The sequence below is a fragment of the Lethenteron reissneri genome, chromosome 64 (genome assembly GCF_015708825.2).
Source record: "Lethenteron reissneri isolate LAM-NWPU_2019-01 chromosome 64, ASM1570882v1, whole genome shotgun sequence".
Lineage (NCBI taxonomy): Eukaryota > Metazoa > Chordata > Hyperoartia > Petromyzontiformes > Petromyzontidae > Lethenteron > Lethenteron reissneri.
This window is the reverse complement of record NC_083842.1, coordinates 9,237,230-9,264,232: the sequence shown is the minus strand read 5'-3', so window position 1 is coordinate 9,264,232 and position 27,003 is coordinate 9,237,230. Positions and strand designations below refer to the sequence as shown.

The 27,003-nt window shown below is 43.9% G+C and overlaps 1 protein-coding gene across 3 annotated transcripts; it reads left to right on the top strand.

The window, feature by feature from the left end:
- Window positions 1–2,879: 2,879 nt before the first annotated feature.
- LOC133359163 (uncharacterized) lies at window positions 2,880–26,801 on the top strand. 3 transcript variants are annotated; one of them, XM_061577568.1, is made up of 8 exons: window positions 2,880–2,947; window positions 5,170–5,390; window positions 6,661–6,986; window positions 8,443–8,592; window positions 14,961–15,970; window positions 16,863–17,125; window positions 18,488–18,755; window positions 24,049–26,801. In XM_061577568.1, exons 2-8 carry the CDS (start codon window positions 5,188–5,190, stop codon window positions 24,316–24,318), a joined length of 2,490 nt encoding a protein of 829 aa, XP_061433552.1. In that variant the 5' UTR covers window positions 2,880–2,947; window positions 5,170–5,187; the 3' UTR covers window positions 24,319–26,801. The 3 variants fall into 3 exon arrangements, with proteins under 3 accessions (XP_061433552.1, XP_061433551.1, XP_061433550.1); XM_061577567.1 differs by lacking the exon at window positions 2,880–2,947 and adding an exon at window positions 4,055–4,171; XM_061577566.1 differs by lacking the exon at window positions 2,880–2,947 and having other exon boundaries at window positions 4,178–5,390.
- The last annotated feature ends 202 nt before the right edge of the window (window positions 26,802–27,003 follow it).

The following is a 27,003-nucleotide window of genomic DNA, read 5'->3' as shown; positions in this document are numbered from 1 at the left end:
CATCTCAAATACAATCAAATCAAACAGTTTTTATCAGAAACATTGTACTCCCATTATATTGCACCTGCAAATTATTAAGCTATAATTTTACCACTTCTTGACGACTGTTACGCTGATAAAAAATCTGATACTAATGAAACACTGAACAAACGAAACCCCCTTTATCATTCAAATTTTCGATTTGCACTGGACGTACCATACAGGACCCACCATTGTGATCTCTACTTTAAATCCAATCTCTCAACACTTGCTGCAAGAAGAAATTTACATTGGCCCTGTTCATAAGATCGGGATTGGCAAATCTGTGCTATACAACGAGTTTTATTACACGTAGATACTTAATTTTCCCCATTGTCAAACCCAAGAACCCTAAGGCGTACATCTAATTGCCTCTTAAATATCCTTAGAACAAGAAATGAAATAGGTAATACAGCCTTTGCCGTTGCAACACCAACGTTTTGGAACAACCTTGTTTCCCCCCTTAACATCCTAGACCTTCCTTCAAAACATATCCTGAAGCAGAAGATTAGTGCTGGATAGTCACATTTGCAAATGTAATTTGTAATTTTTATCCTTACCTGTGTAGTGACTGACTTGGAGACGTAACTTCTTGGAGGCAATTATTTAATTAAACACCAAGCGCACTGTTACACACTCTATGATGTTACACAACGCTCTGTCTCTCGCTTAAACGCAACTCTACACTGGTTGCTAGCCTACCGTCTGACACTGACGGCTTTGAACTAAGACAACCAACTACTGCTAGCAGTGCAATTACTAAGTGGACGACGACAGCGACAAAGGCACGAGACAGCGGCGAAGGCGATGATCTTCAACAGCAACGACGACGACGGGGATCCCACTCCAAACGACGGCCCCGATCTCCCGCTCGGGGTCCCCTTTTATCCTGTTAGCGTGTCCTCGCTCCACCTCGGCCACGCCCCCCTTCTGGAACCTACTAGCAGGGCTCTCGACGTGTCCGTTCCGTAACCTTTACCCCAAATCCATCTCGGGTCTGTCACGTGGCCTGCTGTCAATCAGGGCTGCTTCACTCTGCAGATCCCCTTCCCTGCCAGCAGCCAGCGCTATGCTATGTAGTGACCAATTCTATGTCACTGCACCTGTGTATCGATAGTTCAATGTTAATGTGCCATTTTATTGAGGGACTACTACTGTGTGTTAGCTTCGTGTGGTCTGGGACTGTTTTGTTGTTTTTGTTGCCTTGCCCAAGTTTGATCAAATCGAACTTATATAATTACTGTATTTATATTTCGCGACTTGCTTACATCTTTCTCCATTTTTGCACTCCTATCGTTTTTTTTGTAATGGTACAGGCCTATATAATTCTATGCGCCTTCTGGATCTAAATGTAATAGACTTAAAAAAAAAGTTCTAATAATGCGTTTTTTAACCCGATGACTTGGTAAGAGAAATGTGTATTTAAAAAAAACAACTTCTGACCTGGAAATAAGCATTTAACAAATAGGTGAGATGTTAACTCCCTTGCCTTGTATACAGGTCTTGAGTTCGATCCCGACCCCTGACGTCTGCTGTATATTTGGAGTTTGCGTGTCTCTCTCTCATCATCATCACGGTGGCCAGGATATGTTAACTACCTCGCCTGGTATGCAGAAGGTCGTGGGTTCGACCTCAACCCCTGATGCCTGCTGTATATTTGGAGTTTGCGTGTCTCTCTCTCATCATCATCACGGTGGCTAGGAGATGTTAACTCCCTCGCATGGTATTCAGCACGTGTTGGGTTCGATGCCGAACCTGATGCCTGCTGTCTTTTTGGAGTTTGCGTTTCTCTCTCTCATCATCATCACGGTGGCCAGGAGATGTTAACTACCTCTCTTGGTATGCAGGAGGTCGTGGGTTCGATCTCAACCCCTGATGTCTGCTGTATAATTGGAGTTTGCGGCGTCTCTCTCCCCGTGGTCGCGTGGAGTTTTGTTCGGCTCCTCCAGGTTTTTCCCCTCCACATTTAGAATCAACATCACGCCGTTTTAGAGTAGTTGGCTGCTGTAAATTTCCACATGATGATAAGCCACTTCGTGAACTATTCATTGTGGCCAGGTCGCTTCTGAAAAAGAGATAAATAGCTTAATGGGCCTTACCTGGTAAAATAAAAAATGGTTTAATATGACGATAGCGTTTTCCCTTTTTATCTGGCAACAAAACAGGGGTTAAGGTGTTAAAACACCAAACTGAAACCTTTTACAAGGAATCATGTCTGCATTAAGCACAATACTTGTGGTCAAAATGCAAAAAAATATATACTCTGATAATAAATGCATTGTCTTTGAAACTTATTGGTCCACACCAGAGACAGAGGACGCCAAATCAATCATCATATTTTGGTACTGGCAAAAGGAGGTCCCAAAATTGTTTAATAGTTTAGTTTATTTAGTAATAGACAAAAAAAAACAATTCTTACCGGCCAATATTTTTTTTTGTCATTATGAAACAAACTCTTATTTTACAATAGTTTCAAAAAAAGTAGTAACCGGGCAATAATTATTATTTAATGTTAAACCTCTCCCCATGCAATACTCCTGAATTCATATTATTTAATATTAAACCTCTCCCCATGCAATACTCCTGATACTCTTAGGTTTTTTCCGGTAAAGTCACGTAGATAAAAATACAAATAAAAAATAATAAAAAATAATAGAAATAATAAAATTAAAATAATAAATCACGACTTTACCGAAAAAAACCTAAGAATATTAATCCTTGCAATCAGTCACGAAAGCTTCAAATCTAGAAAAGCGCGGGAAAAGCCGCACGCGGCGAGGCGCGCGCCACCCACGCCCCGCCCCCCCGCCCCCCCGCCCCGCCCCGCCCCTCCCCCCCCGCCCCCCGCCCCTCCCCTCCCCCCGCTCCGTCCATATTCAACACCGCGGCGTGAAAGGTGGCAGCGTTTTCGTCGTATTCGCCTCACCAAGTTGGTTTCACACAACAACAACAACAAAAACACCACCAAACAAACAAAAACAATTCCATCGCATTTGTTGTAATTGCGTGTCCGCGTGTGTTTGTTTTGTTTGTTTTGCAGTTGCCCTTTAAACTGTTGCTATATAATCGCGTACCCCCAACTAAGGGTTGAATGCGTGAGGCGTGAACTCGTTGAAATCGTTGACGATGACGACGATGGCGGTGGTCGTGGCGCCAAACGTCACCGCTTGCAAGTCGGGGAAGAAGCGTAGGAAAGAGAACGTTGAGGCGAAGATAACATTGGAACCTGTGAGGAGGAAGAGGAAGACGACGTTCGAGATGAGGGAGAGGCGGACCAGGGCTGGGGCGCGAATTTGTCATAATTTTCTCGAGGCGGTCATCCAAAGGACCAGAGCCGAGCTGATTGGTAACTACGTGGAGACGTTCAAGGGAGGAGGAGGAGAAGGAGGGAAAGGATTTCAAGGACGTGGTGAGCAAAGAGATGGAAGTGATGTGCCAATAAAACGTGGTAGTGGTGGACATGGTGGAAGAAACAGAAGAAGAGGGCATTTAGGTAGTGTAATTGGAAGAGGTGGGAAAGTAAGTGGTGGTGGTGGTGGATCACTTAGAGGTCGTGGTGGTGGTGGTGGTGGTGATATCCCCACAGGAGAAGATGCTGGACGTTGTTTACCAACAGAACAAGAAGAATGCGGAGTCTCGAGGTCAAAACAAAATTGCGGTGTTAGTCAGAGAAGAAGAGGAGGAGGACAAGCGGGAAAGATGCTGGGTCGCTACCTGACCGTCGATTTGGAGGACTTCCAGTTGAATGGGAAGCGTCGTCGTCCCTCTTGCGATGGCTGCAGGATCACGGTGTTAGCCGACGTCCACCGAGACCCCGAGCAAGATGAGGCGGATGGAGGATTTGTTGACGGTGGAGGTGGTGGCGATGGCGAGGATGGTGAGGGGAAGAGGCAGCTGATGGACACTGGGGGTGGAGGAGATGATGACAGTGAGAGGAAGAGGCAGCTGATGGACAATGGGGGTGGAGGTGGTGATGATGATGATGATGACAATCAGAGTAAGAAGAAGAGGCGGCTGATGGACAAATGGAGGAGTGGTGGTAGAGGAGGTGATGACGAGAACAGTGAGAGGAAGAGGAAGAAGAAGAAAAAGAAGAAGAACAAGAAGAGGCGGCTGATGGACAATGGGGGTGGAGGAGGTGATGACGAGGACGGTGAGGGGAAGAGACAGCTGATGAACAATGGGGGTGGAGGTGGTGATGATGATGACAGTGAGAGGAAGAAGAAGAGGCGGCTGATGGACAAATGGGGTGGTGGTGGTGGTGGTGGAGGAGGTGGTGATGATGATGATGACAGTGAGAGGAAGATGAAGAGGCAGTTGATAGACAAATGGGGTGATGGTGGAGGAGGTGGTGATGATGATGACAGTGATAGGAATAAGAAGTGGCGGCTGATAGACGATCGGGGTGGTAGTGGTGATGATGGTGGTGGTGCAGGAGGAGGTAGTTGTGATGGAGGAGTGGATTGTGGTGGTGCTGGTGGTTTAGAGGCTGATGGTAATTTACTTGCCGGTGGTGTCCTGGGTGGTGTTTCCGTGGGTGGTACACGGGGAGGCACTGGTGTTGTTAGAGGTGGAGAGGGTGTTACGATTGGTGGTGGTGTAGTTGTTAATAATGGAAATAGTGGTGACAGTGAGGATGGTAGCGTTTTGGCTCCGGGTGGAGGAAATTGTAACGTGGGTGGTGGTGGCAAGGGTGTCACTGTTGCTGCAAATGACAGCAGCACTGATTCTGTGGTTGGTGGTATTAGTGGTTATGTGGTTAGTGGCAGTGAAGGCTCTATCGTTGATAGTGGTAATGTCGGTGAAGTCAGAGGTAGAGGTGAGGAGTGTTTTCCTGTAGTTAGTAAGAATGTAGTAGATGGTGATGTGGAAGGTGGTTGTGGTGCTATGGGTTCTGTTCGTGGACATAATCTATATGTGCTTGAAGTCGGTAAGGGAATGGATGCCCATAGGGACGGTGATGGTTTGTTAGTTAATGCAGTTGGTAATGCTATCGCTAGTGGAAGTAGTGGTGGTTGCGTGGTTAAAGGCAGTGGTGGTGCTTTAGTTAAGGCTAACAGGGGTCGAGGTGGTCGCGGTAGTCGTGGCGGTGGTAGGGGTGGCGTCGGTGAAAAACGGGCTCGGAGTGGGCCTGCTCTCTCTGATGAACAGTTGCAGATCACCCCGGAGATGGACATCGAGCCGCTGTGGATGGCCAGCCTGCTGGGCCACAGCGACGCTGAAGTGATGCTGAACACCCTCTTCCTCATCAACAGCATCTACTTCAGGCTGGTGACGATGCGCGAGCACGTCAACATGCTCTGGGGCGACGTGCAGTGCCACATGGGCACACAGAGTGACTGCTATCTGCAGTATCGGCCACTTTTGGAAAAGTGTGTGGTACCGCCGCTAAGCTCCATTTTTTGCACGACACGATTTGTAATTTCCAACCCTTTGTAAATGTGTACGGCTTAACGGATGTTTCACCTCGCCAGTCAGTGTGAGTCGGTGATGGGTAGGGCCCAAGACTGGTTGAGATATTACTCGCCGACTGATGGCTGGGAATCTAACTCAGACCACTGGTTCATAATGCAGTACACTCGCCACTGAACCACAGCTCCACCCTTCACGACATAATTCGTTAAATTATTTACCACCATCTACTAAGACAGTTTTTCATAATCCCATTTTAAAGTCTGGAACTCCCTTCCCCCAGCCATTTGTGGTCTTAAACCTGTGCCCTTTATTAAATCCAGATTCAAGACTTCCCTTTTTTCCCTCTGCCAGTTGGAGAATTGGCCACCAATACCCATATTCAGGCATGGCATGGTCCGGTTTGAGTAAATACAATCCTTTAACTGGCCCTCAATCCAATCCCTCTATAAAATAAATAGGCTTATTTTTATGGACAGCATTTTAAGATGTCGGATTTACACACTTAGATTTTAATGTCATTTTGCAATATTGTGGTGTTGAAGATGCACCACAGTGTTCATGGATATAACTTGCCTATAAGATCAATGAAAAACCGGCAAGATGTGTTTGGAGGCCACATTCTGCTAATGCGACTCGTTAAGTTGAAACTGGTCCAGAATTTGCCTGCTATGTCAAATGCTACTTGGATAATTTTTACTAAAAGACCCAGAAGCTGATGGAATGAAATTTATTTTTTGGCAATGAACGTTCATGTGTTATCCACAGTTCACCAAGCCATACATTTTGTATTGCTATAATGTGTGCTTTGTAGAGCAAAATGAATATAAGGAGACATCAGAAGTATGATAACTTGGGATGTGTTGGGGGGCCTCTTTCATTGACATAATTAACTGATTGGTGTCAATGTGACCCACTAAATTTAGGAAAAGGTTCTATCTTTGGTGTTTTGGTTAGCACAGCAGTTGCAATAATGGATACTTAAATCCCCAGCCTCTGTCCGCCCAGCAGTATAAATGGGTAGATCACAGTCACTTGGAAGATCATGTGTGATGGGGTAAGGTATGTGTACTCCCATCTCTTCCAAGATCTGACTATTGTGGAAGAGTAGGCCTCTTCCAGCATTGGCGTGAGTAAGACATTGCAGGGCTGCACCTTGACCTTTTATTCAGCACGAAGGAAGAGGTTCCCCACCCTTGGTTTACACTGCGATTGTGATTTTGTTCTCAGAGACCACCCGAATGCAGAAAATGACTCTGCGCCACCAAAAATATTTGCCAATGTCGAGCGCTCGGATAGGTGCCCGGTTCAACTGTACTTATTATACAGCAATCACCGGCCCGAGAAAATGTGCGTCCCCGACGCCCCGTTCTATCTGTCAGTCAACACGAGCAGGGGCGTGGTTTCCACGTTTAAATCTGAGAAGCTGCGCATGATCAAGCTGAAGTGCCTTTGGAAAAACCTGGCCAAGATTCTCAACGTCTCGATGAGTGGAGAGGTGGCACCGCCACAGGAACAGCAGCAGTTTCCCTCGAAGCAAATTTCCATCGTCTCTGGTAATGATGCGGCAAGGGCGGTTTGGCGGTCAAAAGTGTTGAGAGACTGGCTCCCCTGCCCAGTGTTAATTTATCAAAAATAAATCTGTGTTGTCTTAGTCTAGTTGACAACAATCTGAGGAATTATAGGGAAGTCTTAGTCTGTGGATGTCAAAGGTGTAGACCACTCTAAATAGATTTTTGCACTACAGTCTCTGTGAACTTGGGATTTCTGCTGTTGGTTCAGGACCACCAATGCTCACGAGCGTTGCTTCCTTGCTCAATTGAGCAGGGAGATAGTGTGGCCGAGAATGACAATGACAATACACTGCCTCGGCTTTTAGCCCCACTGTTGACGATAGAGACATTGGTTTGCATAAAAAATTGGATCAAAGGAAACATTCACCAATGTGTGCGTCAGCCCTTGGATGATTGACATGCATTAAGAAGTAATTGTCACCATACCTTGCAATTGGTGAGTATTCAACCCCATTGGCAGTCCTGAACCCACTTAATATTCCACATACTTTTGTTTTTGGGACCAGACACGCCATACGATGACCATTGAACTCACGAGACTTGTGCTTGTTTTATTGAGTTGTCTATCCTCACACTAGAATTTAAAGTTGGGATCTTCTAATTGTTAATCAAGGGCTTTGCTTCAGAATTTAAATACCAATATACATTAAGAAAATACTGTCATTTATTTACCCAGAAAAGCCACTGAGTTTTAAATACATTTGTTTTCAAGACTCCCGCTTGGGATATTTGGACAATTTTAGAGTATTTTACGTGGTGGAGGAATCCTAAGATCCTGGAATAAAACTGCATGTGAGGATATAATAAATGTACATATACAGTAGCTGGGTCATCAGCCTATTTGCTGTACTACCATATACTGGCGACTGTAGCTCTTCAGGCTGGGAGTGTGAAATGTTTTCATTTGCCAAATTAATACATAAGGTTGCACTTATTACACAAAGTGCTTGCCACTAATGAACCACAATACCTTTCTGTTCTCGTCAAGGAGCATAAACCATCATAAACTCCGGTTTATTCTCGCAGTGGCTTTTGACTAACCATCGAACAAAGATGGTCGCCGCATCACGCGTTTTTAGATGCGCATTTGTGGCCATCTGGAATGCTCTAACGATAGTAGGAAACCACTGGAGCTATGCACTTTTAAATGTAGACTAGAAACGAAATTCTATAGAACTTTTTTTGTTTTAACTTTTTTATCCTTCCTCCGCACCTACAATTAGCACGGTTGGCTACTTTCGTTGCGAAAGAGGTTCAACATACATACAGAAACATGTAATGTGCTGGATTACAGCACGTTGCACAGTCAAGTGTATCACGTGACTTTATTTCAAAATACGTTATATTTAAATAATCATTTATTTTTTGCAACATCAGGAGTGAGCTGACGAGAGCTTTGAAGGCTAATGCTTGTGCATTATGTGCTTTGTACGTGCAGGTGACCAACATACCTTGGCAATGTGTGGAGTTCATGAAAAGCAAGATCAGGTTCTCACCTTGTGCTCAAAATCCACCCCCCAGAAACTCTTCCAGCAAAACAAACTTCCCAGTGTCAGATGTATTGTTTCTACATCCACCACTACCACCGGTAATGCCGGTATTTTATATCATTTTAATTGGTATTCACATAATGTGTCCATGCATATGTGTGTGAGGCTTAGGTTTTGGATTCTAAAATCAGTTTTTAAGGACAATTTCTGTTTATTTTTATGATTTCTGGAATATTTACATTATATAATAATTGAATGCTTCTTTGTGCTATAAAGGTGCCTTTAACACCATTTTTGCCGGGAAAAGCGCAGATTTATTGTCACTAAGGTGGTGTCACATTGCGAGAATAACATAGCATGCAAACAGATTAATTGAATTGAAAGTATCATTTGGACGTTTCTCTCGGGTTGTAGGTCTCATGAAAGTGGATCGGGTTGGTTTGTGTGTAAGATGTCGTTGAAGCGGGTTTGGGTTCGGTTAGGTAGTCAGACCTGATTCGATTTCTGGACTTGTACATTGATGACAACTTGTATATAAACTTTATATAGCCATTAGGTTGACTTAGCATAACATAAGTAGTGTGTGGTGCGGTTAGTATCACTTTGCTAGACAAGTTAGTGGTTGGATGTGGTGCAGCAATACCACCCCATCATGTGCCTACTAGGTGCTTACAAACAGCGATGGGTATTATTTGTGATGTTTCCATTGTAACAGGACTCGGGGCCAAGAACAGTCTGTTATGGGATCAGCAGTATGGCTCAGATCTGTTTTCCCACAGTTAATGATTTGGCTTCTCCCACTCTGTCACCTTCCATTGACTCCCTCTGCCTACCCTTCATAGTTGAGGGTTGTAATTGGGAAACAATCTTTAAAATATATTTAACACGGGCTTCAGTTTAGGTTCATTTACATTTTTTAGGTAAACCACTCCTTCACCAACCCACATTGCTGGTCAATGTGGGTTGGTGAAGGGGGAGACCCAGGACTGGTTAAGACATCACCATCACTTGATGTAAGTCCTGGTGGTAATCAAACTCAGGTTGCTGGGTTCATAGCCTTGTGCACTAACCACTTCACCACTGCTTCGCCCTGGCTTAGGTTAGCCTACACTCAATTCTTATATAAGCGTTCTTCACTAATTTTCCGAGAGGGACCACTTGTAGATAAGGCATCAGTGTGAGGGTCGCCACAAATTTGAAACCATTGGGTTTCACAGAATGAAGGGGTGTTTTCACATTTGTGTCTTGTTGGGGACCACACGTCAGGGGTCCACTAAAGGTCATCGGGTCGCCAATGGCCCGCGGGCCTTGCAATATAGAACACTGCCATTGATGTAATTTTAAGCCGTGTATGTTTACCAATAACACGGTGGGCGACATTTTTGGGTTTAGATCACTTTAGCCCACCGGTGTGTTGAAGCATGAAACCACAAAATTTACAATTTTTGAGTACGACGTTTCTCTGGTAATTGCATCCAGCAGCATCGGGCAATGATTTGGCTTATCCCACTCTGTATGGGTTGATTATGAATAATATTGGTCGCGAAAGCCTACGTGTTAAACTGTGGGCAAGTATGACGAAGCACTTTGAATGGCATCCTTTGCACGAAATAGTGCTATAGAAAGAAATAATTGATTGATATAGAAATAACAACTTGAAAGACGTCACTGATTGTCAAATAGATGTTATGATTTCGCTTCTCAGGTCGGATTGAATCCTTTGTAAGAATTTGGGCTGAGTGGAAATGTAGATTTCTTTCTCTTCATGGAACCGAGGTACTAATTGAAAATGATAATAATTGAACTGCAATGTGAGAATCCACATGCTGGGAGTAACTCGTTTAAAGATGTGTTTGAATGTTACTTAAAAAATGCGGCTTTGAAACAATGTTACCCGTAACAATAGTATATATGTTTGTTGAACTTCCTTGGCACCCTATGTGTAGCCGAGGTGCAGGATTTATTTATACATTAAATTACTTAATGATTGTGACATGGACAAAGTGCCCTTACAACAGGTTTATAAGAAAATATTTAATATCACATCTTCATTATCTCATGATTGCATGTGATGAGATCACATGAGTTTAATACAACATTTCAAGAAAAAACTGAAGATAAAACAGCAGCTAAGTGTGCAATGTGCTGAAGAAAAACTGTAACATGGATTTATATTCGTCACTGTTCTAGTGACGAATTGGCATGTTCTGTTAACGTCACAACCCCTTACTAGTTGGCAGTGTCGGGTGGTGGCGGGTTTTAACGATACATTTATATATTTACTAGCTGTACTACCCGGCTTCGCCCGGGACTTGTATCTACCACGGCCGGCCGCCTTTGTCTCCCCAGTGGCGATGTTAATACGCTACAGTAGTTAAGTTACTCGTTTGAGGCAGAGTCGACCTAGGGGAGGTTCAAATAATCGTCACCGGTGGTGGCCGTGAGCGGGAATCGAACTGGGTTTGCCGGGTTGGTAGCGCAGCGTAGCGTTAAGCACTACACCCACCGCTCCTCACACACCACACACGCACAGACACACACACAGGCACACACACAGACACACGCAGACACACACAGACAGAAACACACACACAGACAGCACGCTAACCACTACACTACCGCTCCCCACACACCACACACGCACACACACAGACACACACACAGACACACACACAGACACACACACACAGACACACACACACAGACACAGGCAGCACGCTAAGCACTACACTACCGTTCCCCCTACACAACACACGCGCGCGCGTCCATAGGTACACATACACGCGCTTGCTGCAGACACACACGACTTTCAGGGTGCATACGGCAGTAAACGACTGAAATAATAAAGCGGCAATGGTGTGTAAGGAACGCCTTAGACCCGCATTATACATTTGTGTAATGCGAGCGTAAACACACAAACACACACAAACACATACACAATACACACACACATACATGCAGACACACAGACAGACACATAACACACATACATACACACACATACAAACACAGAAACACATACACACACATACATACACACACACATACATACACACAAACACATGCACACACATACATACACACATGCATACAGACACACAGACATACACATAAACACATACACACATACACATGACCCGGCTTCGCCCGGGACTTGGATCCACCACGGCGGCAAAACCGACATACATACACACACAGACATACACACAAACACATACACACACATACATACACACACACAGACATACACATAAACACATACACATGACCCGGCTTCGCCCGGGACTTGGATCCACCACGGTGGCAAAACCGACATACATACACAAACAGACATACACACAAACACATACACACACATACATACACACATGCATACAGACACACAGACATACACATAAACACATACACATGACCCGGCTTCGCCCGGGACTTGGATCTACCACGCCCAGCCGCCTTTGTCTCCCAAGTGACGATGTTAATACGCCACACCAGTTACTCGTTTGAGGCTGAGTGGACCTAGGGGAGGTTCAAATAATCGTCACCGGTGGTGGCCGTGAGCGGGAATGGAACTGGGTTCGCCGGGTTGGTAGCGCAGCGTAGCGTTAAGCACTACACCCACCGCTCCTCACACACCACACACGCACAGACACACACACAGACACACGCAGACACACACAGACAGACACAGACAGACACACACACACACAGACACACAGACAGCACGCTAAGCACTACACTACCGCTCCCCACACACCACACACGCACACACACAGACACACACACAGACACACGCAGACACACACAGACAGACACAGACAGACACACACACACACAGACACAGACAGCACGCTAAGCACTACACTACCGTTCCCCCTACACAACACACGCGCGCGCGTCCATAGGTACACATACACGCGCTTGCTGCAGACACACACGACTTTCAGGGTGCGTAAGGCAGTAAACGACTGAAATAATAAAGCGGCAATGCTGTGCGAGGAACGCCTTAGACCAGCAACACATTTGTGTAATGCGAGCGTAAACACACAAACACATACAAACACATACACACACATACATACACACACATACACACAAACACATACACACAGACATACACATACACACAAACACACACATACATGCACACAAACACATACACAATACACACACATACATGCAGACACAGACAGACACATAACGCACATACATACATACACACACATACATAGACACACACATACATAGACACACACATACATACACACAAACACATGCACACACGTACATACACACATACATAGAGACACGCAGACATACACATAAAGACATAAAAAAACCCACATACATACACACACACATACACACAAACACATACATACACATACATACACACATACATAGAGACACACAGACATACACATAAACACAAACACACATACACATGACCCGGCTTCGCCCGGGACTTGGATCCACGATGCCCCGCCGCCTTTGTCTCCCCAGTGACGATGTTCACACACGACAGCAGTTACGCTTTTGAGGCTGAGTGGACCTAGGGGAGGGCCAGGTCCGTTTCAAATAATCGTCAGCGGTGGTGGGCGTGAGTTGGAATCGAACTGGGGTCGCTCAAGCAGCTTAATGACTGTTTGTACAAAGAACATATAAAGAATCGATTATAATAACCAGGCAAGAGTCCACATTATAGACTGCCAGTACACGCACTCAGCTTCATAAGCAGGCTAGAGTGTACATGATAGAGTGGCAGTACGCTCACCGAGCTTAATAAGCAGGCTACAGTGTACATGATAGACTGGCAGTACGCTCACCCAGCTTAATGAGTATTTGTACAGTGAACATTAAAGTAATCGATTGTTGGCGCGTTGGGTTTAAAAGTAATATTAATAGCACACATTGTGGTGGGGGTGTAGTGAAGAGTAGGAAAAACTTTGATGAATTTACCTCAGAGTGGCGTGGTGGGTGTCGAGGCCTAGTAGCGTGCAAAGCCTGCGGCCTCGCCTAAAATTGTCGGCTTGGAAGAGGCAGGGTACGGGTGGCGTTCCTTCCCCCCCCCCTAGCGCTCCAACAATACTGTGTAATGGCTATTATTTAATTAAATACGGAGCTTATGAAAGTGGCGAAGGCGTGGCTAGCCGTTGGCAGGGGCAACCGCCGTCCAATGAAACTGCAGCCCTTGGCGAAGGCGTGGCTAGCCGTTGCCAGGTCCAATGAAAGCGGCGAAGGCGTGGCTAGCCGTTGCCAGGGGCAACCGCCGTCCAATGAAAGTGCGTATGGGCCAAAGTCCACACACACACACAGACAGACAGACATGAACGATTTTATATATATAGATGCGGTCTAACCCAAAAAACCTTTATTATGGATTTCCTTGTCTGCCTCAATTTATTTACTAGCTGAATCAAATTTTTTACCGTTCTTAACACGTATAACAGGCCACGGCAATTCAAAGGCTACAGTGAGTCGTGGCAATGTCTTATGTGCCTCATTAAGCACAGGAGTGGTTGAGCTACGCCAAGAGCACAGCATTAGCGTGGTTATCTTGGAGTCTGACATAGGTCAGTAACAGGAAGTGTTAGATAGCTCTCGTTATAAATGCACTCACTTTCCGACTTTGTAAATTATAATACAGCATATCCATAAAGGTGTCTGCGGTATTGTTAAGTAATTGTAAATCGACAGCAATTTGAACTATGCGGCTGAAATGTTTGCAACGTATTCGTTATATACTTTTTTAAAGTTATACTTTCATTTTTTTAAATATTGGGTGATCTTCAACAGCACATAACAGAAGCATTCGACACAATAAAACCTGAGATGTTGGTGAATACCTGAGACTCAATTCATGATAGACATGTGGAGGTGTAGATAGATAAAACTTGTACATGTCAAACCCTTATCGGTGCCTACCTTATTACAGACCAATTCAGACCCTATTGGTCACCCCATGCCCTTAAAAATCTCAACGTTCATCCTACAAATACCATCACAAGGGAGAAACGCAAACAAATAGACAAAAAATGATGCCCGTATTGAAACGGCTGTATGCTGTATGGACCTAAGAACTCAATTTCCTTGTACAGTACAAGAAAACGGGTAAACTGTATGGGTTGACAGGTATGAAAACTATGCTGATAAACTTTATACTACCAAGTATGTGCATCGGTGTTAAACCAACATATCTGAAAATGCTAATTGTAATAACAGTTAACAAAATACACAATTATGACGTTGGTAAAATTGGTAAAGTGTTGGACGTAACTAATATGATAAAGTATACATTCTTCTGAAAACTATTAATTCACTTTAAAAGTTTACAAACAAGAAAAAAATAATTTGCCTTGTCACATGAATACGTAATTTTCACCACTGCTTTTAGCTCTACCCACTGCCTGAGCAAGGGACATTTTGGTTTTTTTACTTATTTGTACCCCTTTTGTTGTGTGGGTCATAGAAAAATCTCATGATGAGAGCATTTCAACTGCCACGGAATTAATCTCGAGTACTGACCCAATCGTCAACGCCACTGACACAAGGGAGGACATGGACAACCGTTCCACCTCAGAATCGGAGTTAGGGTGCATCAGAATGGACAACAACAATGAGGGCTTTACACAGGGCTCAGTAGCCCTGTCCTCTACAGACTCAATGTACAACTCTGTAACAACGACCACAGGGATCATTCCCAGCACATGGTGCCCAGAGCACAGGAAGTACACGGAGAGTGTGATCTACTTTCTGACCAAGGACAACCTGCCACTGAACACTGTGGAGAAGCCAGGCTTCAAGCACATGCTCAAAGTACTCAACTCATCCTACAAGCTGCCTGACGTTGGCTTCTTCTCCAAAGTGGTGCTGCCCAGAGTCTACAATGAGATATTCCAAAACCTTTTGGAAATACTGCACAAGGACTGCACGGGCTTGTTTGCCATGATCGCTCAGACTAGGAAGATTGAGAGTGAGGTGCACATGTACTTCATGGTGCACTACATAGATGTCAACTGGAATATGCACAGGTGCTGGCTCCATGAGGAACACTGCTCGTCAAGTGGCCTTAGGACAGAGGAACTGGATGCGGTGCTAAAACACGTTCTCATGGTCTGGAGGCTCAAAGCCAAGAACATGGTGGCCTTCACTACGGACTTGACAAGCGACATAGTCAATACATGTGCTTTGCACGGCAGCTACTTTGTGCCCTGCGTCAACTGGTGCCTGAGCCTGGCCATTCACAAGGGCCTGAACGGCATGCGGCTGCAGAATTTGGTTGAGGCCAGCAAGGTTGTGGCAAGAAAATTTGCGGGCTTGCGCTCGGCACCCACACAGGGCCGGCTGGAAAGAGAGGAGCACATGTCAAGTTGGATCGAAACTCTAGAGCTGCTGCAGGAGATGCATCACATTTACACAAGTCCCTTGGATTCGCATTCTAGCAGCAATTTGGAGCAGTTACCGCTGCTGGATTTGCAGGTAGGAAGGTGTTTTGATTGTGGGATTTAAAGGAATATGCAGCCGCGAATTTTTATTGTTATTTGCTACATGCATGCCTGATAGGTTTGTCATCTCTGAAGTACAAAATAGTGGGACATTCTGTGAATAAAACTATCTCACAATACTGTAAGAGGGGATAATTACTTGTAAAATGCATTTTCTTTAGTGGTGTATTCTCATGCAGCTGACAAAAGCTGAAACTTTTAATGCCTATAGAAGACATACCGATTTCCCAGGATAGTTACCTCAAAAGGAGGACTTGCTGAGATATGGCGCTATAGAGGTTGTGGTTATTATTAACCAGGACAGGTGGCAACCCTAGTGTCTGGGCTGTGTATCTCAGGCTATCCACTATAAGCCTGAATAGAAAAAAAAGAAACAAAAAAAATCGTGGCAAGGCACTATTATAACACTCCAGTGACATCAATGCATTGAAATTGTAAAAGAGCTAGGAGAGTAATAATGCAGCTCACAAACCGAGCACAGGCTCAAAGGTGCCCCTCAAAAGGGCGCCATGGTGGCGAGATGTTAACTCCCTCACCTGGTACGCAGGAGGCCGTTGGTTATATCCCGACCTTAACGCCTGTATATATTTGGAGTTTGCATGTTCTCCCCGTGGTGGTGTGGATTTTTTTTCCAGGTCCTCTGGTTTTTCCCTCCACATTTAGAATCAAAATTCGTCTATAGCTGCTTTAAATTTCCACGTGATAAGCTACTTCGTTGAGCTATCATTTGTGGCCAGGTCACTTCTGAAAAAAGAGCTACATAGCTTAGTGGGCCTTACCTGGTAAGATAAAAAATAGTTTTAAGTAGTTTATAATTTAACTGTGATTGAAAAAAAATATCCCCAATATATCTGCCTCGCACACAGGACCTGGACTCCCTGCAGTCAGTAGTCCTCGTGCTTCAGGCCCTGCGTCGATTTGTGGTGGAGTTGGCGTGCGAGCCCCACGTGCCTGCATCGGCGATGGAGCCACTACTGCAGCACGTCAAGGGCATCCTCGTTGAAGAGCACTGGGACACACCCATGAGCCTGTGCCTCAAGGCTACCATTTGCCACTCCCTAAGCATATTGTATACTGATCGCGTGGACACCGCCAAATTCCTGCAACTGTGCACCATCCTCGACCCCAGGTGCCACCGACAAGCCCCACTGGTGTCTGCAGATAGGCACACCGCAGGGGATATGCTGAAAATGTTTATCTTACATCTCCTTTGTTAATTCTTTCCAGCTGAGGTTTAAAGCGTTCATGCATTAGCTGCAATATATTTGCAATATATATTTTTTGGATACATTGATGTTAAGGACTTACCTTATAGAAAAGTGGCTAAATTGATTAAAGGGTTGCCCAAAACTTGGTGATAAAAAACAGGGCTAAATAGATTAGCCTTTTGTGGCCAGTGTACGTGCTTCGCTTCACCATTGTGACATCATTGTGCGGCTCATAAGCTGACATAAATTTTAATTAATACTTCTGAGCAGAACCGCATCATAGAAAGCATTTAAAAAATCCATGCAAGTACAAACTTTTTTGCAAAAAAAATGTTGAAAAAATACATTAATCATTCATTGATTTTTTTATTCAAATTTATTCCTATACTAATGATATTAATTTCAGCTGTTTGTCAAACCACTGCTGGATGAACCCTTTACCACACTATGTGGACATCTGTGGTTTTATCATACTTTGCCATTCTGGTCAGTGAGGGTTGGTGAAGTGGGTACCCAGGACCGTTTCAAATATCGCTCGCCACTGTTAGCCTGTGCCAGAACTCAAACTCGATTAACTGAATTCAAAGGGAAATTTCCTAGCAACCCCATACTCACGATAGATGCATTGAATGGTATGTATGTAAATGTAAAGTTAGGTAAAGCACATAATTGTAGGACTTTTGTGATGACACCAATATCACAAGACCATTTAATGCAGTGCCAATAAACCGTTAAACTCGTGTCAGACAGATGACAAACTGTCTTGGTATATATCCACACCTATTTGTGTTTGAGTTGTCGCCTTTTAAGTCTGTGCACATTGGTTACCAGGATAAGACATCAACTTTTCTCCACTTTAAAACTCAGTTTAACAGCAGGTAGCTAAAACCCAGATGGCGAGATGTTAACTACTTCACCTGGTATACAGGAGGTCGTGGGTTCGATCCTGACCCTGACGCTTGTATATTTGGAGTTTGCATGTTCACCCCGTGGTCTCGTGAATTTTTCTCCTGGTCCTCCGGTTTTTCCCTCCACATTTAGCCACATGCATTTCGATTATTTGGCTGCTAGAAATGTTATTGAGCTATCATTCATGGCTTCTGAAAAAGCTCAGTGTGCCTTATCTGGTAAAATAAAAAATAGTTTAGTTTAAACCCGGTATCTTAGTCGTGCTGACTGTTTACGATGACAAGTCCATTATGAGCCACTACGCCACATCTAAATCTGCGCATCCAAAATCTGTATAAATGCTCCTATGCTTTCTCCTCGATCCAACCTTGCAGGTTTCGCAGCTTTCCCATGGCCGGCGTGGCCGAGGTGCTTCCGCTGGCCCTGGACGAAATGAACAAGGTGATGTCAGCATGGCTTGTGGGGGACGGGAGGCCTGAGCTCACCCCTACCGGTTCAAGCGTCGCACCGGGCCAGGCCACGGCCAATGATATTAGACCCAGCAGCTTTGGTCTTGGGGCCAATATCCCTCCAGCCAGCGGCCTCAAAAGCATCTTCAAGAAAGAAAGCGGGAATGCTCTCCACCGCACTCTGCCCGAGCAGGTACACGACACGCACCCCATACACACACACACACATGGCTAGTATGTATGTATGTATGTTGAACTTCTTTAGGTACTTATTCTTTGGGTCTTTCGGTAAAGTCACGTAGATAGGTACAAATTAATACTGGTAGGAACGAAGTGGACCAGACCACCAATAGATTAATGTGTCCGTCCGTCCGTCCGACATGATGGCCGCCCGCTCCCCCTGCGATCTGTGAACTAAACAAGATGGCCGTCGCTTCCGGCGCCTCACGGCAAAACTTTAAACTTCGCTTCAAATTTACTTTACTGAAACGCAGCACGTTTTTTTAACACAGAGACAAGATACATTTATTAACACAGAGACGAGATACATTTAATCGCCTTATTTGTGCACGAAAAGCACGGCGCGAGGCCTAGTGCGGCAGGCTTCGCGAGGCCTAGTGCGGCAGGCTTTGCGAGGCCTACTGCAGAAAAGGCATCGCGAGGCCTACTGCAGAGAAGGCTTCGCGAGGCCTACTGCAGGGAAGGCTTCGCGAGGCCTACTGCAGAGAAGGCTTCGCGAGGCCTAGTGCAGCAGGCTTCGCGAGGCCTACTGCAGAGAAGGCATCGCGAGGCCTACTGCAGAGAAGGCTTCGCGAGGCCTACTGCAGAGAAGGCTTCGCGAGGCCTAGTGCAGCAGGCTTCGCGAGGCCTACTGCAGAGAAGGCATCGCGAGGCCTACTGCAGAGAAGGCTTCGCGAGGCCTACTGCAGAGAAGGCTTCGCGAAGCCTAGTGCAGAGAAGGCTTCGCGAGGCCTACTGCAGAGAAGGCTTCGCGAGGCCTACTGCAGAGAAGGCTTCGCGAGGCCTAGTGCAGCAGGCTTCGCGAGGCCTACTGCAGAGAAGGCATCGCGAGGCCTACTGCAGAGAAGGCTTCGCGAGGCCTACTGCAGAGAAGGCTTCGCGAGGCCTAGTGCAGAAGGCTTCGCGAGGCCTACTGCAGGAGGCTTCGCGAGGCCTAGTGCAGGAGGCTTCGCGAGGCCTACTGCGACAGGCTTCGCGAGGCCGTCCGTCTGTCCGACAAGATGGCCGCCCGCTCCCCCTGCGATCCGTGAACTAAATGAACAAAACAAGATGGCCGTCGCATCCGGCGCAGCCAATGACATCGCCTGTTGCAATCCTTGCTCTGTGGGCGCGCGAGTCAGTGGGTAGGGGGGTGTGGACGTCATTGCTCTGTGGGCTCGCGGTTCAGTGGGGAGGGGGGTGTGGACGTCATTGCTCTGTGGGCGCGCGAGTCAGTGGGGAGGGGGGTGTTGACGTCATTGCTCTGTGGGCTCGCGGGTCAGTGGGGAGGGGGGTGTTGACGTCATTGCTCTGTGGGCGCGCGGGTCAGTGGGGAGGGGGGTGTGGACGTCATCGCTCACCCCCCATGCACAACTCATTTTATTTTTAACTCCTCTATACCCGGTCGATATCCCTGTACCGGTATTAGTATTATTCCTACCTTCCCACCCCGCAGGGTCCTGTTAAAAATAATAAATATAAAATAAAACTACGACGCTTCGATCACAACACAAGCGATCGTCATCAAGAGGAAAGAGGGGGAAAGCTGCTGAAATCAGACTGTTTTATAGGGTGGAGTCCAAAGGTCATAAACGAAGTGGGTGGGGCTCATCATGTTAATGTGAGAAATTAGCATGTTAATGTGAGAAATTAGCATGTTAATGTAAGATCTCAGAGCCACCGCGACTTAGTGGTCACGGGGAATTTTTTTTTTTACATCGGAAGGTGGCAGGATGGGAACATCACAGCCAGTTATGACTTAAACTGGTTGATGACGTCTTTCCAATGATTGCTGATTTTGTACCCATCCTCTCGGTTGAAATTGTGTCTGTGTCTGTATATATGGATGGCTTCATAAACGGATCTTTATTGATAGCCAGTGGGCAAATAAAGTAACTTCATCTTAGAGAAATCTATTTCATGTGAGCCAACTGCATTAAAACAATGATCAGCCACGGCCGATGTGTTGGTCCTGCCGTGTTTCAAATATGCCTTATGCTCACGAACACGGTCCGAAACATGTTGCTTAGTTTCCCCAATGTAACTGTTGCCGTAGACACAGCTTAGTTTGTAGACGCCAGGGTATTGCATTTTAGGGATCCTATCCTTCACAGATGGGATCAGGTCACGAATTTTATGTACTGTGTTAAATCGAGCCTGGATCTTGTGTTTGCTCAAGATTTAGGAAATATTTTTGGTGACCCCTACTATGTATGGCAATGTGATGAATTTGATTGGGTCCTCAGATGGTTCTTTCCCAACGGTTGGGGTGGTAGCTTTACGGATTGTGTGGTACGAATATCCATTCATCTTGAGAGCTTGGTGCATATGTTTAGTTCACTGGCTAGGTGATGATGGTCGGAGATGCATCAAGCTCTATGGTGTAGAGTTATGATGAGGGAATTCTTCTGAGATGGATGGTGGTGGGAGTCAGGTTTTAGGTAGGCATCCGTATGAGTTGCTTTCCTTCCATTGAGCCATCTGGTCTCTTTTCGATTACAACATCCAAAAATGGTGGCTTGCCATCCTTTTTCCACCTCCATGGTGAATTTGATGGCTGGGTGTATGGAATTAATGTGGTTTAGGAATTGGTTCAGAGCTGGTCGGCTATGTGGCCAGATGACGAATGTGTCATCTACGTACCTCTTCCACAAGGACAGACGTAGAATGGATGTCTGGATGCCGTCTGTCTCAAAATTTTCCATGAAAACATTGGCTACAACCGGAGATGAGGGAGAACCCATTGGGGTGCCTTCAATTTGTTTATAAAATGTTCCATTCCAGGTGAAGTATGTATTGGTGAGGCAGTGTCTAACCAGGGTCGGTACATCAGCATTCAATCCATGTTGGACTAAATATTCAATAATTGCAATGGTGTCGGGCACAGGAACTTTGGTGAACAAAGAAACTACATCGAAACTAACGAGCAAATCACCTGGAGATAGTGAGATGTCCTAAATTAAGGATACCAAGTAAGCTGAGGACCAAATCAAAACCATCACCTTGCCATACATAGCAGGGATCACCAAAAAGATTTCCAAAATTTTGAGCAAACACAAGATCCTGGCGTCTACAAACTAAGCTGTGTCTGCGGCAGTAGTTACACTGGAGAAACTAAGCGAAATGTCTCAGACCGTGTTCGTGAGCATAAGGCAGATTTGAAACACGGTAGGACCAACACGTTGGCCGTGGCTGATCATTATTTTAATGCGGTTGGCTCACACGAAATAGATTTCTCTAAGACGAAGGTACTTTGTATGCCCACTGGCTATCAACAAAGATTCGTTCATGAAGCCATCCATATATACAGATACAATTTCAACCGAGAGTATGGGTATAAACTCAGCAATCATGGGAAAGACGTCATCAACCAGTTTAAGTCATAACTGGCTGTGATGATCCCATCCTGCCACCTTCCGATGTAAACATTTTTTTCCCTTCCCTTCCCCGTGGCTTCGGCTCTCCGATTTCACATTAACAGGTTGAATTTCTCGCGCCAACGTGGCCACCTCCAGATGCCAACCACTACGTCGCGGTGGCTCTGCGATCTAACATTAACATGCTAATAATATTATAATTGTTTTTTTATCCTTTTATCTGGCAACAAAACTGACACCTTTTTTTAAAAGGAGTCATGTTCGCATTGCCCACAATACCTGCGGTCGGAATGCAAAAGGCGCCTTTTGGTGGATTGTCATCTGGTCCAACACCATGTGAGACTAGGCTCTAAGAAAAGCTGTCTCAGGTGTGGACCAATCAATTTCAAGGACAGTGCATACATTATCAGAGTTGTGTTTTTTGTTTGCATTCCGACCGCAGGTATTGTGGCCTATGCAAACATGACTCCTTGTAAAAAAAAGTGTCAGTTTTGTTGCCAGATAAAAGGGTAAAAAAACAATTATCACATTTTGCTCTTGGCAAAGGAGGTTCCAATGGTGATTAACATGCTAATTTCTGACATTAACAGCACTATTCCCGCCCACTAGGACTACACCCTATAAAACAGTCTGCATTCAGCAGCTTTTCCCCTCTTTCCTCCTGATGACGATCGCTTGTGTTGCGATTGAAACATCATAGTTTTATTGTATATTTATTATTTTTATTAATTTGTACCTATCTACGTGACTTTACCGAAAGACCCAAAGAATATGAATTCCTGCAGTCACGAAAGCTTTAAGTCAAGATTTTGTACTTAGCCGACCATGCCAATCGGAGGTGCGGGGGAAGGTCCCATGCTTGGGCTTGGATCAGCGCTACAATAGGCTAGTATTAATCAGGCTGATGTGTGTGCATACTGGGCAGGTGACAATTCACTCTCCCTCTATGATCTGACAAATCATTATGCAATCTTGATTTGCGATTCAACTCAATGACAAGGATTGTATTTTCATTTGTATTGTCTTTTGTCAGCAGTATTATTCATACTGTGACCTAAAAAGGAAATGTAGATGTTTGTGGATAACTTGTATTAATCATATATCGTTTATTATTATACTAATTATCCGATGCAGATATAATTAACAAAATATAAAATATTAATTGATAAATTGTTCCATGGTATAACTTTGTTTTTCAGACTGCTTGGACAGGCTTGCTGAAACTTTGTTTTTTACACGCTTTTATTTAACTCACTCTGTTGTTGTTGTCTTATCCTCAAATCTTGTAGCTCAATTTTAACGCACTCCCCAATGTGGTATCGACTGCACACTTCGTATACTTATGTCTTACTGATGACAATACTATATTCTATCATAAAAAATATATATTTTTAAACAATCTTTTTACACACTTTCTATTAACTCAATCTGTCTTGTTGTTGTTGTATCCTCAAATCTTGTAACTCAATTTTAACCCACTTCCCAATGTGCTATCGACTGCAAACTTGGTATACTTATGTCATTCTGATGACAATCTATATTCTATCATTAAAAAATGTGTTTTTTCAAACCATATTTTTTATATGTTATGTTTCGGCTTGGGTCTAATTGTCCACGCTCAACTGACATTGGATGTAAATCACCACGGTCCCTTACGTTATGGCAAGCTTCGGGGCCACTTCCTGGAGTCGTGGAGTTTTGCCATAACTCGTACGGTACATTTCATTAAAGCGTGTTTCAAAAAAAGTATTTTTAAATATTACTTATTACCTTCTTATACTACTTTAAATAATAAACTAATCAACTACTTGGAAAGGGCATGCTGTAATTTACCTTCACATTTATCCCCAGTGAAAAATAAGCAGATGTCTGCATGTTCATGTTGTGCAGATTGCCGTGGAGCTGGAGATGTACCTGCACGAGCCCCCTCCAGACATGAGCAGCTGCCCGCTGATGTGGTGGCGCTTCGCCGAGCAACGCTTCCCTGTGCTCGCCCTGCTTGCCCGTGCATGCCTGTGCATCCCGGCCATGGCGAGCAGCTCCACCCCGGCCTTACCTCGGCCTGGCAACAGCAGCAACAGCGGTAGCAACGGTCCTAGAACAGACAGAGACCAGAAGTTACTCGACCAGATAGTGTTTCTTTCCACAAACTTGCCATAAGCCATGTATACACACCGGCACACTTGTTCGATATTAACACTGGTCAACAAAAACATTTTTATCTGGCCTGGACTTTAGCAGCGGTTTTAGACTAATTTCAGGGTGCTGATTCCAAATCTGATCTCAGATTTGCTCTATCACATCTCATTTTTATGATATCGGCATACCCCATTTTCATTGCTTTAGTGTTAAAATACGGTGCTGTATTTTTAGGATAGTGTGTTTATAATATCATTTTATGTAGATATCCACATTTTTTTTTATATTTTTCTTCTGCAGTTTTGATTGAAAATGCAATATTTGATATCTCAAAAACCTGACGTGATAGACAAAAACTGATGCCACATTTGGAATCAGCACCCCAAAATTACCTTAAACCCGTTGGTATACCTTATGCCAGAAAAAGTGTGTTGTCCAGTGTAATGTTTTTTGGCGTTACATAGTTGTAGTGTAAACGCATTATTCATTGGTTGTCACAGTTGTGTTAGTAACTTCTCCGAATCTTATGGGGTTGTACCACGTTGTTGGGCATGTTTGACGTTTTTGAAGTTCCCAGCACGACATGCCAAAAATCACGGTACAACCTGAAAACACATTGAAGGGCATTAATCGTGTTGACACTGGAAAGATTCTGAACAACATGAGGAAGATTACTTTGTGAACCACTGATTAAAACATAAATTGTTTGGTAATACAAAAGAGCATGTTAAATTAGTAACAATGGCTCCACGAACGTAAAAAAAAATCTGGCCATACCATCAATACTCCATTCTTGTATAAAAAGTTAATCTTGAGACAAAGTTTCAGCAAATTTAACAAGTAATGTATACAAGATTTAAAAAGCATGCTTGTAACATTATTCCTCTTTTAAAAATTGTTTTCTTAAACTTTATTTTAGAGAAAATATTTGCCCATCGGCTGCAGTTTTTGAATGCGATTTCACATTGTCCAGAATTTGCGGGGAAGCGAGTTTTTAAATGGTGCAGTGTAAATGCGTAACAGACCTCATATGAACGAGCAATCTGTGAGTCAAATCACTCCTCACTTATGCACGCTACAAAAAACACCACCCACTGTTTGTCTTCCACCTAATATTATTTATCTACAGCCAGCAAAACATACAAACGCCACTTCAAGATAACAGAGTTGCTATTAAATTTCGATTTAAAGCTTTCGTGACTGCAGGGATTAATCTTCTTTGTTCTTTCGGTATTATATTATTTTATTATGTGTTATTTTTATTATTTTATTATTTACATTCTACGTGACTCTACCGAAAGAACCAAGAAGAAGAGTTGCTATTCACATGGTCACCATTCAATTACCTATTCCTGCATGCTCATATTAAATTTAACAGTGATTATTTACAATGTCCATCATTGTAAATGTTTCCTATTGTCTGCTATAACGGGCTCGTCAGGTTGTTCAGGATGCCTTGTTAATTGTTAGTATAAAAATGTGATTTAGTCCATGGGCCAAAAGTTTCGGTTTTGTACAGCGTGTGGTCTAGATGTCTTGTTACCTCCCCAATTTATTTATATAAAGCTTGATATTGTTTAAGTAAGTTGTATTGAAAACAGAAATTGATAGGAAAAACGTCTTATGGGTCAATTAGTTGGTGATCACGAGATATCTGCATCACCCTGCACAATGTTAGTGGAGGTATTGGTTCTATACAATGTATGCCCAATGGAAGTGAGTAAAATGCAACATTGTTGTCAATGTTTATTACATCTACATTTCATCTATGGTTATCATTAAGATTGTATAAGATACACAACAGTTGTATCCATTTTACTATATATTTTATCGTAGTTATCAGTGCACTTAATAAGTAAATTTGGAAATAACTAGCTATTACCAAATACAGTTGCAAAACTTTTTCCAGATTACTTAACAAAATAGGGGTTAACTATGAAGCCATAAATTTCCGCCTTTATTTCGTGGTCATGATTACGTAGGTTGTAAAGTTGCAATGATTAGAAGACTATTGGCAAGCTTTTATTGAATTTAACTTTTCAGTCATTTCGTTCATACTGGAAGTATGCAAAATCATAAAACAATTATATAAAGTAGAATACAATTATAAAGTTACGGGAAACTGATATCGTACTTTCGGATTTTTTTTATTGTATTGTCAAAAATATCACAGCAAGGCGAGTTATCAGCATTAAGGGATCCCCAAATCGTAGCCTACTCCTACGGACCTGCGATGTGACAATCCACCTAGCACCTGTACAAGATCTGATTTAATTTCTCCATATCCTCGGCCAATATTGTACAGTTATGGATGTTTATAACACACTAACTTTGCCATATTCTTTGGGTCTTTCGGTAAAGTCACATAGATAGGTTCAAAGAAAATTACAAAAAAAACTAGGACGTTTCGATCGCAACACTAGTGTTCATCATCAGGAACGCTTGTGTTGCGATCAAAACGTCGTAGTTTTTTGTTATTTTCTTTGAACCTATCTACGTGACTTTACCGAAAGACCCAAATAATATGAATTCCTGCAGTCACGAAAGCTTTAAGTCAAGATTTAACTTTTCCATCTCGGGTACTACAAATTAAGTCACGTTTTGGTAAGGGCTCATGGATTAATTTATGGCATGTTGCCCTGGGGTTTTCTGAGGTGGTAAATTTTACAAGTTGTTTCCTGTAGATTTAACAGGACAAAAGATGTG

Coding starts and splice junctions, on each gene's coding strand:
- LOC133359163 (XM_061577566.1), top strand. CDS start 4,192: ATGAACAATGGGGGTGGAGGTGGTGATGATGATGACAGTGAGAGGAAG. Junction 6,987..8,442: donor GCAAATTTCCATCGTCTCTG/GTAATGATGCGG, acceptor TTGTACGTGCAG/GTGACCAACATACCTTGGCA. Junction 18,756..24,048: donor ACCGCACTCTGCCCGAGCAG/GTACACGACACG, acceptor CATGTTGTGCAG/ATTGCCGTGGAGCTGGAGAT.